This window comes from Oncorhynchus mykiss, chromosome 17 (genome assembly GCF_057628025.1).
Source record: "Oncorhynchus mykiss isolate SJ-2025 chromosome 17, ASM5762802v1, whole genome shotgun sequence".
NCBI classification, from domain to species: domain Eukaryota; kingdom Metazoa; phylum Chordata; class Actinopteri; order Salmoniformes; family Salmonidae; genus Oncorhynchus; species Oncorhynchus mykiss.
Genome location: NC_143038.1, coordinates 15693584 through 15709321, shown reverse-complemented (window position 1 = coordinate 15709321; position 15738 = coordinate 15693584). Strand labels below are relative to the sequence as shown.

Here is a 15738-nt window from a genome sequence, read left to right as displayed (position 1 = left end):
GATCCAACTAACTTAAGTTCACTTACATCCCAGTCTTTGCTTTTCTGGTGGAAGAATATCTGCCTATTAATTTCCATTACCTTTTATTATGCTGTGCTTTGCACTCACACTACAGTCTTTTACCCGGGGGAAATATTTGACTAAAATGTGCTCTACTGGCTCAAAAGCGACACAACTTAAACAGACCCAGCATATTTAGAACCCACCATGCTCAGAAATGTATCCTTTTCCAATCATACACTCACTATCAGCTATGAAACCTGTGGTTAGTACACTGACTATCCTACCGATCCTCGACTTCGGCGATGTCATCTACAAAATGGCTTCCAACACTCTACTCAGCAAACTGGATGCAGTCTATCACAGTGCCATCCGTTTTGTCACTAAAGCACCTTATACCACCCACCACTGCGACTTGTATATTCGTCGCCAGACCCACTGGCTCCAGGTCATCTACAAGTCCATGCTAGGTAAAGCTCCGCCTTATCTCAGCTCACTGGTCACGATGGCAACACCCATCCGTAGCACGCGCTCCAGCAGGTGTATCTCACTGATCATCCCTAAAGCCAACACCTCATTTGGCCGCCTTTCGTTCCAGTACTCTGCTGCCTGTGACTGGAACGAATTGCAAAAATCGCTGAAGTTGGATACTTTTATCTCCCTCACCAATTTCAAACATCAGCTATCTGAGCAGCTAACCGATCGCTGCAGCTGTACATAGTCTATTGGTAAATAGCCCACCCATTTTCACCTACCTCATCCCCATACTGTTTTTATTTATTTATTTTTCTGCCCTTTTGCACACCAATATCTCTACCTGTACATGACCATCTGATCATTTATCACTCCAGTGTTAATCTGCAAAATTGTAATTATTCGCCTACCTCATGCCTTTTGCACACATTGTATATAGACTCCCCCCTTTGTTTTCTACTGTGTTATTGACTTGTTAATTGTTTACTCCATGTGTAACTCTGTGTTGTCTGCTCATACTGCTATGCTTTATCTTGGCCAGGTCGCAGTTGCAAATGAGAACTTGTTCTCAACTAGCCTACCTGGTTAAATAAAGGTGAAATAAAAAAATAAAAATAAAAAGTACACCTTGTGCATTTTGTAATAGAAGCAGCTTTAATTGTAGTGGCTACATAGTGCTCTCTAGATGGAGCTGTGGCTTCAGCCAATACTTAATGAGATACAGGAAATGTGTCCTCACCCCAGGCAGGAGTGGGAGGAGCAGGACTGTAATGGTATGCTTAGTTTCCAGTCTGCACAGCTCAGGATAGCCCCCCTGTTTGGGCACTGCAAAGATTGCCGAAGAAGAAAAAGGGGGAGGAGGAGGGTAGAAGGCCTGGCACTGCATTGCAGATCATCAAATGAGAGGGAGGGAGAGCTGGGATTTCCAGAGGGATGCTGTGTGATTCCCTGTTGTAAGTCTGCAGAATATCAAATATGCCAGGCTAATGGCTCCTCTTACTCACTGCAGTTTAGTGTGTTAGGGTATGAATTTCAATTGGTCTTAATATTACAATTAATGTAATTTTATAATGATTTGTAGTAATATTTTATTGAATAATTTCCCCTCAATTATCCAGAGTAATTACCCTGATTTCTAATGGAACCTTGACTGCTTGGTTGCTTGAGAACCATACATTCTGATCATTATACTCTTCACACCTGGTTAAGTATAGTGTGAAGCCTTTATACAGTTTATACAAATGTCTAAATAAAAAAACTTATTTAAATAAGTATTCAGATCCTTTGCTATGAGATTCAAAATTGAGCTCAGGTGCATTTTCTTTCTATTAATCATCCTTGGGATGTTTCGTCAACTTGATTGGAGTCCACCTGTGGTAAATTCAATTGATTGGACATGATTTGGAAAGGTACACACCTGTCTATATAATGTCCCACAGTTGACAGTGCATATCAGAGCAAAAACCAAGCCATGAGGTCGAAGGAATTGTCCGTAGAGCTCCGCGACAGGATTGTGCGAGGCACAGATCTGGGGAAGAGTACCAAAAAATGTCTGCAGCATTGAAGGTCCCCAAAAACAAAGTGGCCTCCATCATTCTTAAATGGAAGAAGTTTGGAACCACCAAGACTCTTCCTAGAGCTGGCTGCCTGGCCAAACTGAGTAATCGGGGGAGAAGGGCGCTGGTCAGTGAGTTGACCAAGAACCCGATGGTCACTCTGACGGAGCTCCAGAGTTCCTCTGTGGAGATGAGGGAACCTTCCAGAAGGAAAACCATCTCTGCAGCACTCCAATCAGGCCTTTATGGTAGAGTGGCCAGACGGAAGCCACTCCTCAGTAAAAGGCACATGACCGCCCGCTTGGGAGTTTTCCAAAAGGCACCTAAAGGACTCTCAGACAATGAGAAACAAGATGCTCTGGTCTGATGAAACCAAGCTTGAACTCTTTGGCCTGAATGCCAAGCGTCACGTCTGGAGGAAACCTGGCACCATCCCTATTGTGAAGAATGGTGGTGGTGGTGGCAGTATCATGCTGTGGGGATGTTTTTCAGCAGCAGGAACTGGGAGACTTGTCAAGATGAACAGAGCAAAGTACTGAGAGTTCCTCGATGAAACCCTGCTTCAGAGCGCTCAGACCTCAAACTGGGGCGGCGGTTCACCTTCCAACAGAACCTCTAGAACCCTCCAAGGTTCTAGAGTCATACCCAAGAACACTCAAGGCTGTAATCCCTGTCAAAGATGATTCAACCTAGTAATGAGTAAAGGGTCTGAATACTTATGTTAATGTGATATTTCCAAAATGTCTAAACTGTTTTTGCTTTGCCATTATGGGGTATTGTGTGTAGATTGATTGAATACATTTAAAGAAAAATATACATTTTAGCATAAGGCTGTAACTTAACAAAATGTGGGAAGTCCAGGGGTCTGAATACTTTCTGAATGCACTGTGCAGTGTAGGTTTGTTACTTATGCTCTGCTGTTGTAGTTGAATGTCTGAGATTAATCAAGTATCTGATGTAGAGTGCCCAAAGACCAGAGTAACTCTACAGATCTAATCAGATTAGAGAGGCTATCAGAGAAAACAATGACCATGGTTCAAGGGGACTCAAAGCCCCACTTGCACCATAGTGAGTGTGCTGTGGGATCTGGCGTTCCTGGTATTCATAGTTGGTTCAGTACACATTAGCAGATTCACAAACCACAATCTTTGCTGTGTTGCTTTTCAACTAAAGGCTTGCACACATCGCACTGACTGTGGATCTAGCATTCAACTGCAAATGGTTCAGCGCGCTGTTTTAGGGACCACCCGCAGTAGACGTCAGACTTCCGATTCTACACACGCAATCGGTTCGCAAATTACGTTCAGCGGTGCCAAGTACTCTCAGCCAGCAAACGCTATTGGTGTGTCTGAGCCCTAAGAAATGTTTGAGTGGGTATTTCGAGTGGTTCTAGCCTATAGCTACATATAGCTGCATACGGTATATTATAAATTGAGTGTACAAAACAGGAACACCTTCCAAATATTGAGTTGTACCCCCTTTTGCCCTCAATTCGTCAGGGCATGGACCTACAAGGTGTCAAGCGTTCCACAGGGATGCTGGCACATGTTGAATCCATTGCTTCCCACAGTTGTCAAATTGGCTGGATGTCCTTTGGTTGGTGGATCGTTCTTGATTCACACGGGAAACTGTTGAGTGCGGTGCTATAGGCCAAATAAGAGTTTTACAAGAGCTCATTTCAGTAGCAAACCTCCTTGGTGCTCACAGTAACGAATGAGACTTGAAATAAATGATAATCTAGTGTTTACAAGGTTATCTAGGGAAGTTATTGTAAAGGGAACTCCTTTTCCACTTGTGGTTGAATGTATTTATAAGTCCGACCAAATTCAAAAATGAATCCAAAGTACAAAATAATTTAATATGAACATTGTACACTTTTTACAAATACTTATCTTTGTGACAGTATGTGAATAGAATAACATGTACAGTGCCTTTAGAAAGTATTCATACACCTATAATTTTTCCACATTTTGTTAAAGTGGAATTAAAATGGATTTCATTGTCATTTTTTTGTCAACAATATACACAAAATGCTCTTAAGTATAAGACAAATTCTAACATTTGTGAATAAAGATGAAACCCATATCTTGATTTGATAAGTATTCAACCACCTGAGTCGATACATGTTGAGAGCTTCAAGTTCCTTGGTGTCCACATCACCAACTATCATGGTCCAAACATACCAAGACAGTCGTGAAGAGGACACAAGGCATATACTCCCTCAGGAGTATAAAAAGATTTGGCATGGGTCCTCAGATCCTCAAAAAGTTCTACAACTGCACCATCGAGAGCATACTGACTGGTTGCATCACTGCCTGGTATGGCAACTGCTCGGCCGCCGACCACAAGGCACTACAGAGGGTAGTGCGTACGGCCCAGTACATCACTGGGGCCAAGCTTCCTACTATTCAGTACCTCTCTAGCAGGCGGTGTCAGAGGAAGGCCCTAAAAATTGTCAGACTCCAGCCACCCTAGTCATAGGCTGTTCTCTCTGCTACCGCACAGCAAGCGGTACCGGAGCGCCAAGTCTAGGTCCAAATGGCTTCTTAACTGCTTCTACCCCCAAGCCATAAGACTCCTGAACAGTTAATCAGTTAATCATTGTCTCTGTACTGGTACACCCTGAATATAGCTTCACTACTGTTATTTTACTGCTGCTCTTTAATTATTTGTTATAAAATGTACTTATTTATTTTTTACATAACTGCCTTGTTGGTTAAGGGCTTGTAATAAGCATTTCACTGTAAGGTGAAACCTGTTGTATTACACATACAATTTGATTTGATGATAGAATCACAATGCTCAGTGCTGTTCACACCTGGATTGTGCAATTTCCCATGTATTATTTTCAAAAATGTTCATGTTCTGTCAAATTGGTTGTTGATTATTGCTAGACAACCATGTTCAGGTCTTGCCATAGATTTTTCAAGCAGATTTAAGTCAAAACTGTAAATTGGCCACTCAGGAACATTCACTGTCTTCTTGGTAAGCAACTCCACTGTAGATTTGGCCTTGTGGATTAGGTAATTGTCCTGCTGAAAGGTGAATTAATCTCCCCGTGTCTGCTGGAAAGCAGACTGAACCAGGTTTTCCTCTAGGATTTTGCCTGTGCTTAGCTCCTTCCATTTATTTCTTGTTCTGAAAAATTCCCCAGTCCTTAACGATTACATGCATACCCATAACACGATGCAGCCACCACTATGTTTGAAAATATGTATAGTGCTACTCACTAACACTTTTTATTCAGGACAAAATTTGCCACATTTTTTGCAGTATTACTTTTGCAATATTTACTTAACTGCATGTGTTGGAATGTTTTTTTCTTCTTCTGTGCAGGCTTTTCTCTTCACTCTGTAGTTATTCCACAGTAATAACCTAATTGACAATGTTGTTGATCCATCCTCAGTTGTTTTCTCCTATCACAGCTATTAAACTCTAACTGTTTTCAAGTCACCATTGGCCTCATGGTGAAATCCCTGAGTGGTTTCTTTCCTCTCCGGCAACTGAGTTAGGAAGGACGCCTGTATCTTTGTAGCGACTGGGTGTATTGATACAACATACAAAATGTAATTAATAACTTGACCATGCTCAAAGGGATATTCATGGTCTGTTTTGTGTGTGTGTTTTTTTTTTTTTACCCATCTACCAATAGGTCCCCTTTGCGAGGCATTGCAAAACCTCCCTCTTCTTTGTGCTTGAAATTCACAGCTTCAACTGAGGGATCTTGCAGATAATTGTATGTGTGGGGTACAGAGGTAGTCCATCTAAAATCATGTTTAAAAACTATTATTGAACACAGGGACTTAAGCACATTTTTACTCCTGAACTTTTTTAGGCTTGCCATAACAAAGGGGTTGAATACTTATTGACTCAAGACATTTAAGCTTTTCATTTTTGTAAACATGTCTAAAAACATAATTCCATAATTTGTGTGTAGACCAGTGACAAAAAAAAAAATTCTAAATATTATACATTTTAAATTCATGCTGTAACACAACAAAATATGTAAAAAGGCAAGGGGTGTGAACTTTCCTTACTATTCATTATTAGTCCTTACAATTCATTATTAGTATTCCTCCAAATCTGACATTTTAGAACAGTGCATACATTGTTATTACAGTTTTAAGGTCAAGTACAAACATTGTGTTGCAATCATGTGCACAACGAACAAGGTTGCAGGAAAGACACCGAAGATTCAAAGCCAGGGTTAAATATGAGTTGAGTCCAATTTGTTTTCTAATTTTAATTATTGGTGTTATTCCATGAATGTCAAATGTGTAGAAAGGGAGTGTCAAGGGCCAGCATTGGGAGATACTGATTCATTTTCAATGTATTTTTATATTTGCTCAAGGAAAATACTAATTCAGGTGCAGTTCTCGTGCAGACTACAATGTTTCTTTAAATGGCAAAAGTGCAACTGAGTATTTCCTGATTTATATTCCTTATACATGATATGCAAAATTATTAGCACCCTTGATAAAGATAAGCAAAAAAGACTGTATACAGTGCATTTGGAAACTCTTCATACTCCTTGACTTTTTCCACATTTTGTTACGTTACAGCCTTATTATACAATGGATTAAATACCCCATAATTACAAAGCGAAAAGTTTCTTTTTTGAAATCTTGGAAAATATCTTGTGTAAATAAGGTATGTTTTTTTATTGAAGTATTCTGACCTTTTGCTATCAGACTCAATTCAGCTCAGGTGCATCCTGTTTCCATTGATCATCCTTGATGTTTCTACAACTTGAATGGTGTCCACCTGTGGTAAATTCAATTGATTGGACATGATTTGAAAAAGGCACACTTCTGTTTATATATAAAGGTCCCACAGTTGACAGTGCATGTCAGAGCAAAAATCAAGCCATGAGAAATTTACTGTAGTGCTCAGAGACAGGATTGTGTCGAGGCACAGATCTGGGGAAGGGTACAAAAACATTTCTGCAGCATTGAAGCTGCAGAAATGAACACGGTGGCCTCCATCATTCTTAAATGGAAGAAGTTTAGAACCCCCAAGACTCTTCCTAGAGCTGGCCGCCCGGCCAAACTGAGCAATTGGGGGAGAAGGGCGTTGGTCAGGGAGGTGACCAAGAACCCAATGGTCACTGACGGAGCTCCAGAGTTCCTCTGTAGAGATTGGAACTCTGGAGCACTCCACCAATCAGGACTTTTATGGTAGTGGCCAGATGGAAGCCATTCCTCCAGTAAAAGGTACATGACAGCCCGCTTGGAGTTTTGCCAAAAGGCACCTGAAGGACTCTCAGACCATGAGAAACAAGATTCTCTGGTCTGATGAAACCAAGCTTGAACTCTGGCCAAATGCCCAAGTGTCACGTCTGGAGGAAATCTGGCACCATCCTTATGGTGAAGCATGGTGGTGGCAGCATCATGTTGTGGGGATGTTTTTCAGCGGCAGGGACTGGGAGACTAGTCAGGATCGAGGCAAAGATGGACGGAGTAAAGTGCAGAGATCCTTAATGAAAACCTGCTCCAGAGCACTCAGGACCTCAGACTGGGGCGAAGGTTCACCTTTCAACAGGACAACGACCTTACGCACACAGCCAAGACAATGCAGGAATGGCTTTGTGACAAGTCTCTGAATGCCCAGCCTGAGCCCGGACTTAAACCCAATCTAACATCTCGGGAGAGACCTGAAAATAGCTGTGCAGCGGTGCTCCCCATCCAACCTGACAGAGCTTGAAAGAATCTGCAGAGAAAAATGGGAGAAACTCCCTAAATAAAGGTGTGCCAAGCTTGTAGCATTATACCCAAGAAGACTCAAGGCTGTAATCGCTGCAAAAGGTGCTTCAACAAAGTACTGCGTAAAGGGTCTGAATACTTATGTAAATGTGACATTTCCGTTGTTGTTTATACATTTGCAAACATTTCTAAAAATCTGTTTCTGCTTTGTCATTATGGGGTATTGTGTGTAGATTGATGAGGGGGGAAAACAATTTAATCCATTTTAAAATAAGGTTGTAATAATGTAATGAAATGTGGAAAACGTCAAAGGGTCTGAATACTTTCCGAACAAATCCTGAGCTATATTGTATGCTCAAATGTTTACATTATTTTATACTAATACAATTGCTCAGAGAAAAAAATATATCTCAAAATGTTTAATGGCACCCCTAATGATTCTTATGAAAACAATCTGCATTAACATTCTACTTTTTAAAATTAATCTCACCTTAAATAACTGCATTGTGGTCTTCCATGGCTCCCTGTTTTACTGGGGTAAAGAAATGAGGTAACACACATGTAAATGTATCATCCATCACCATGGGAAAAGGTGAAGAACTCACAATGAAAAGAGATGGTTGTGGACCTTCATAAATCAGGCAACGGGTACAAAAAAAATCCCATTTACCACTATTATGCCAACAATTAGGAGGTTTAAAACTTCTTGAACAGTGGTAAACCTGCCTGATATTGGACGTATGTGTATCTTGTCCCCCACACAGTAAGGAAGATGGTTTGGGATGTAAAGAAACATCTAAGAGCCAAATTTGGAGAATTACAGAACACCTTCGGGTCACCAAGTAAGACTTTATATCTATAATTAGACACCATGCCAATAGGCTTTTTGGAAGGGTTGCCAGAAAAACATAATTGAGAGCAACCCAGAAGGGAACCGCTTGGGAGGTTGCATTGGCACTTGGATTGGAACCTGAGCATGGTCAGATGACATAAGTAGAGCTCTTTGGCCATGCACATGAGTGTGGTGGGTTTGGCATCAAAAGAAGAAAGCATATGCAGAAAATAACCTCATACCTACTTTATGGTGGTGGATCTTTTGATGTTATTGAGCTATTTTACTTCCACTGGTCCTGGGGCCCTTGTTAAGGTCAACGGCATCATGAACTTTACCAAGTACCAGGACATTTTAGCCAAAAACCTGGTTGCCAAGAGGATGAAACTTGGCCGCAAGTTGCTCTTCCAGCAAGACAACAACCCCAAGCGCATATCAAAATACACACAGGAAATGGTTAAGTGACCACAAAATCAATATTTTGCAATGGCCATCTGTCTATGGACTTGAACCCCAATAAAAACCTGTAGTTTGAATTGAAGCCGGCAGTCCATAAGCGCAGACAAAGGATATCAAGGATCTGGAAAGATTCCGTATGGAGGAATGGTCTACGATCCCTCCCAATGTGTTCTCCAATCTCATAAAAAAATTCAGAAAAGGCTCCGTGCCATTATCCTCACAAGGGGGAGGGTGCCAGAGTATTAAAAACAGGGGTGCCAATCATTTTGACCCCTATCTTTTTTTTAGAGAAAACAATTATTACTTGTCAAACAAAATCTCTTTCTCTGAGCAATTGTATTAGTATAACATATATCATTTTCCCGAATTTTGTTTGGCATACAATATATCTCAGTATGCATTATTTATTTTTCCTCATATTTATCAAGGGTACCAATAATTCTGGACCTGTCTGTGCAAGTATCTCATTTTAGTCCTTTAACATTGCAACACAAATGCTAGAGACACAATATAAATGTCAACACTTTGCATATTATATCAACAGTGATGACCAGAAATGCACAAACGTTTCATAGTCGAGATTGACTTCTTCCCATGACAATTCAGGATGGACGTTGGTTGAAAAGGTGCCATGGTTTCCACCATACATTGAAAGTTTACAATCATGATTTTCCCCGCATTTTAATACAAAGAGAGAGCAATGGCGTAAATAACAAGCCACACTGCTTTCAAGGTATTTTTCTATAAATTTGCATTACTAAACAGGTTTACAGTTGTTCCCAATGCGTGCTTTGAGCTAGCATAGCAACATTTGTTTGGTTGTTGACTGGACAAAACCAAATAACATAACGGTTGGATGGGGTGAAAACAGCTATTTTAGAAATGGCTCAAACATGTATTTTTGGTGTAACTTAAATTTTGCAACATACCGTATTATAATGACCAAACATGTTATCATGCGAGGACATTTAACACACACAAAAATTCTAAATATCCAGCTTTCCCACTGAAATTATACCACACATGGTACACTTTCATATTGTGCAACTGTGCTCATGTACTGTACATGTACCTGCTGCCATTGGGCAGTGATGGATATCCAACATAACAATCTATCATTATTTACAAGATTGTACTTTATCCCAGTAATGCATTGACAAACTATAACGAAAGCAAATCCATTCATGGACAATGCCATTTTAGATATGTGCATCTTCGCTGTTGCTCCACAGTGTTCATGTTATCATGACCACATCACCCCCTGCAAATGAAGTGCTTAGAGACCTGGTGAAAAACTATATAAATGCAATAAAATATTATTGCTAATTTCAATTGAGTGCACAGATTTGATGAAAACCTCCTTAAGGGTTTAGTTTTACCATGACAAATGTGTGACCAAGTTAAAACTAAAACGAGTCCAATTGAAAAGAAATTAGACAACAAATGCGTTATTTATGCTGTTTACAGTTTGAACCCCCACAAAAGTAGATCCATGGAATATCACACAGTATGTGCCTCAAGGTGCAGAGATTATCCAGATGTGCATCTTTTTATCCAGATTACCCCTATATCTAATAATAATAATAATAAAAGGGTCAAATAATCCCTTATTACTCATCTGAACTAATTTGGGAACATCTTATTGCCCAAGTCTTCACAAAACCTCTCAGATTTTTGCGACACCTCAGCCAGCTCCTGGATGAACTCTAGGATGTATTCACTTCATGTCCCATAGACCAATGTTTCACAACTCCAGTTTGAGTACCGCCAACAGCACACATTTTTGGTGTAGCACCGGACAAACTCACCTGATTCAACTCATTGAGGGCTTGATAATTAACAAGTTGAATCAGGTGTGCTTGTCCGGGGCTACAAAAAAAAAAATTGTACTGTTGGGGGTAATATTGCATAGCCTGCTAAAACATGCAGTGTCAAGATTGTGAGAAGCTGTCGTCCTTATCGGAATCGGGGGATGCCGGTCGTGACATCTCAAAGAAACTGGATGAGCGAGAGGCCTTTCTCGAACTAGAGGTCTTTTTCGATTTTAGCAGTTGAAGCATCTCGGCCAGCTGTGCCTCCACCACCGCCATGCGGCCATTAAGAGACCCAATGTCTCCCCTAAGTTCCTGCTTCAGCTCCAGGAAAGAGGCGTGCATGGTCTGTATGGGTATAGGACAGACAACCAGCTTCCCTTCTGACTGCACAGGGCTCCGGTCCTGCGGAGTGCGGGCATCACCCACGTTATCTAAGCGCAGGTCGCTCTTGGTAATACCGCTGTCACAAGAGTCCGTCTTCTTGAGAGACATCTTGTTATGGGACTTAGTCCTGTCCGGCAAGGTCTCCATGGACTCGGCCTTAGAAACGCTGCTCCATGACTCTGCTTTCACAACGGATTCCTTGAAACGACCCCAGCCCTTTTTGGTCTTTGGCGCTGGCTCTGCGGACTTGCAGCCTACGAGGTTGCCATTTTGGATGGCAGGGGCATGAAGCATGACTCGGCCAGAGGGCCTGGAAGACAAAGATGACAATGTGGACGAAGCTGTGGGAGTGGCAGGGCTCTCGGTCACCATGATGATGCTGGTGGAGGCGAGTACCTCGTGGATCTTGGTTTGCTCCAGGTGGATGGTGCCCTTCTCCACGTCTGGTGGCTCCCCCTGACTAGCTCGCTCTGCTGCCAGTCGCGCCTCCCTCTGCTGCCGGAAGCGCTGGAAGAGGCGACGGACGGGGTGGTCCGGAGGAAGGTTCAGAGGGGCCTCATTATTCCTCTTGAGCATCTCCTCTTCCTCACGTTTCACATCACTGATCTTCCGGAACACTATCTGCAACAAGAAATCAGAAATCAGGTTGGGATCAAGCCCACCTTAAATTCTTTGGGTCCAAAATGACATTTGCTCCATTACATCTACTCAATACAATACCCTTTAAGTATTTTTACTTTAAGTATTTCTTTGCACACTTATGACTTAAACCAGGCCTGCCCAACCCTCTTCCTGGAGATCCACAGTCCTGTGGGTTTTCAGTCCAACCCTAATTTAACACACCTGATTCTATTAATTAGCTGCTCAACAAGACCTTAACTATCTGAATCAGATACGCTAAATTAGGGTTGGACTGAAAACCTAACAAGACAGTAGATCTCCAGGAAGAGGGTTGGGCAGCCCTCACTGAAACGTTTCTAAACTGAAGGAAAATAGCATAATGTCCCTCAGCCTCCAAACATACACTACATGACCAAAAGTATAGTCGTTGAACATCTCATTCCAAAATCATGGTATTAATATGGAGTTGGTCCCCCCTTTGCTGCTATAACAGCCTCCACTCTTTTGGGAAGGCTTTCCACTAGTTGTTGGAACATTGCTGCGGGGACTTGCTTCAATTCAGCCACACAAGCATTAGTGAGGTTGGGCACTGATGTTGGGCGATTAGGACTGTCTCGCAGTCGGCGTTCCTAAGTTTGATGGGGTCTGTGCAGGCCAGTCAAGTTCTTTCACATCGATCTCGACAAACCATTTCTGTTTGGACCTTGCTTTGTGCACAGGGGCATTGTCATGCTGAAACAGGAAGGGGCCTTCCCCAAACTGTTGCCACAAAGTTGAAAGATGAATGTGAATTGATTGCCTGCCCCTCATCTATCTTCAGAGTTCGTTCTGTTAGGTGACCTAAACTGGGATATGCTTAACATCCCGGCAGTCCTACAATCTAAGCTAGATGACCTCAATCTCACACAAATTATCAAGGAACCCACCAGGTACAACCCAAAATCCGTAAACATGGTCACCCTCATAGATATCATCCTGGCCAACTTGCCCTCCAAATACACCTCTGCTGTTTTCAATCAGGATCTCAGCGATCACTGCCTCATTGCCTGCATCTGCTATGGATCCGCGGTCAAAAGACCACCCCTCGTCAATGTCAAACACTCCCTAAAACACCTTTGCGAGCAGGCCTTTCTAATCGACCTGGCCCGGGTATCCTGGAAGGATATTGACCTCATCCCGTCAGTCGAGGATGCCTGGTCGTTCTTTAAAAGTAATTTCCTCACCATCTTAAATACGCATGCCCCTTTAAAAAAAATGTAGAACTAAGAACAGATATAGCCCTTGGTTCACTCCAGACCTGACTGCCCTCGACCAGCACAAAAACATCCTGTGGCAGACTGCAATAGCATCAAATAGTCCCCGCAATATGCAACTGTTCAGGGAAGTCAGGAACCAATACACACAGTCAATCAAAAAAAACAAAGGCTAGCCTTTTCAAACAGAAATGTGCATCCTGTAGCTCTAACTGCAAAAAGTTTTGGGACAGTATAAAGTCCATGGAGAACAAGAGCACCTCCTCACAGCTGCCCACTGCACTGAGGCTAGGTAACACTGTCACCACTGATAAATCCACGATAATCGAGAATTTCAAGAAGCATTTCTCTACGGCTGGCCATGCTTTCCTCCTGGCTACCTCAACCCTGGCCAACAGCTCCCCCCCACACAGCTACTTTCCAAAGCCTCCCCAGCTTCTCCTTCACCCAAATCCAGATAGCAGATGTTCTGAAAGAGCTGCAAAACCTGTACCCGTACAAATCAGCTGGGCTAGACAATCTGGACCCTCACTTTGAAAAATTATCCGCCGCCATTGTTGCAACCCCTATTACCAGTCTGTTCAACCTCTCTTTCGTATTGTCTGAGATCCCCAAAGATTGGAAAGCTGCCGCGGTCATCCCCCTCTTCAAAGGGGGTGACACTCTAGACCCAAACTGATATAGACCTATATCCATCCTGCCCTGCTTTTCTAAAGTCTTCGAAAGCTAAGTTAACAAACAGATCACTGACCATTTCGAATCCCACTGTACCTTCTCCGCTGTGCAATCCGATTTCCGAGCTGGTCACGGGTGCACCTCAGCCACGCTCAAGGTACTAAACAATATCATAACCACCATCGATAAACGATTGTACTGGGCAGCCGTCTTCATTGACCTGGCCAAGGCTTTTGACTCTGTCATTCACTGCATTCTTATCAGCAGACTCAACAGCCTTGGTTTCTCAAATGACTGCCTCGCCTGGTTCACCAACTACTTCTCAGACAGAGTTCAGTGTGTCAAATCGGAGGCCCTGTTGTCCGGACCTCTGGCAGTCTCTATGGGGGTACCACAAGGTTAAATTCTCGGGACGACTCTTTTCTCCGTATATATCAACGATCTCGCTCTTGCTTCGTGTGATTCCCTGATCCACCTCTAGGCAGACACCATTCTGTATACATCTGGCCCTTCTTTGGACACTGTGCTAACAAACCTTCAAACGCGCTTCAATGCCATACAACTCTCCTTCCGTGGCCTCCAACTGCTCTTAAACGCTAGTAAAACTAAATGCATGCTTTTTAACCGTTCACTGCCCGCACCCACCTGCCCAACTAGCATCACTACTCTGGACGCTTCTGACTTAGAATATGTGGACAACTACAAATACCTAGGTGTCTGGCTAGACTGTAAACTCTCCTTCCAGACTCATATTAAACATCTCCAATCCAAAATAAAATCTAGAATCGGCCTTCTATTCCGCAACAAAGCCTCCTTCACTCACGCCGCCAAACATATCCTAGTAAAACTGACTATCCTAACGATCCTCGACGATGTCATTTACAAAATAGCCTCCAACACTCTACTCAGCAAACTGGATGCAGTCTATCACAGTGCCATCCGTTTTGTCAATAAAGCCCCATATACCACCCACCACTGAGACCTGTAAGCTCTAATCGGCTGGCCCTCGCTACATATTTGTCACCAGACCCACTGGCTCCCGGTCATCTATAAGTCTTTGCTAGGTAAAGCTCCACCTTATCTCAGCTCACTGGTCACGATAACAACACCCACCCGTAGCACTCACTCCAGCAGGTATACTTCACTGGTCATCCCCAAAGCCAACACCTCCTTTGGCCGCCTTCCCTTCCAGTTCTTTGCTGCCAATGACTGGAACGAATTGCAAAAATCTCTGAAACTGGAGACTTATATTTCCCTCACTAACTTTAAACATCAGCTATCCGAGCAGCTAACCGATCGCTGCAGCTGTACATAGCCCATTTGTATGTAGCCTATCCAATCTACCTACCATATTGTTTTTATTTACTTTTCTGCTCTTTTGCACACCAGTATTTCTACTTGCACATTACAATCTGCACACCTATCACCCCAGTGTTAATTTAGCTAAATTGTAATTCCTTACTACTATGGCCTATTTATTGCCTTACCACCTCACACCATTTGCACACACTTTATAGAGACTCTTTTTTTTCTATTGTGTTATTGACTGTACGCTTGTTTATTCCATGTGTAACTCTGTGTTGTTGTTTGTGTCGCACTGCTTTGCTTTATCTTGGCCAGGTCGCAGTTGTAAATGTGAACTTGTTCTCAACTAGCCTACTTGGTTAAAAAAAGGTTAAAGAAATAAAAGCACAGAATCATCTAGAATGTAATTGTATGCTGTAGCATTAAGATTTCCCATTTTTACTGGAACCTAAAGGGCCTACCCCGAACCACGAAAAACAGCCCCATTTTTCTATAATGTTATTCGACATGGAGGATTAGATGGTGGTGATGTCCTAAGAAAGCGGTACAGTAATTATTTCATGAAGCAAAAGTGTTGGAACAATAAAGACTTTTCATTTGGGAATAGTTAATGCCTCATAGGGGAAGTTGGCACTGACTAACCAGGTTTGACTGTAATTCAAT

The 15738-nt window shown here is 42.4% G+C and overlaps 1 protein-coding gene across 1 annotated transcript in view; it reads right to left on the bottom strand.

Moving 5' to 3' along the window:
• Positions 1–3869: 3869 nt before the first annotated feature.
• The window catches only part of LOC110493775 (voltage-gated delayed rectifier potassium channel KCNH1), a 59272-nt gene continuing 47403 nt past the window's right edge, over positions 3870–15738 (bottom strand). Inside the window, exon 12 of the mRNA XM_021568248.3 lies at positions 3870–11842. Within this exon, the coding sequence (XP_021423923.1) occupies positions 10955–11842 (888 nt within the window). The 3' untranslated portion in view covers positions 3870–10954. The remainder of the gene's footprint in view (positions 11843–15738) is intronic.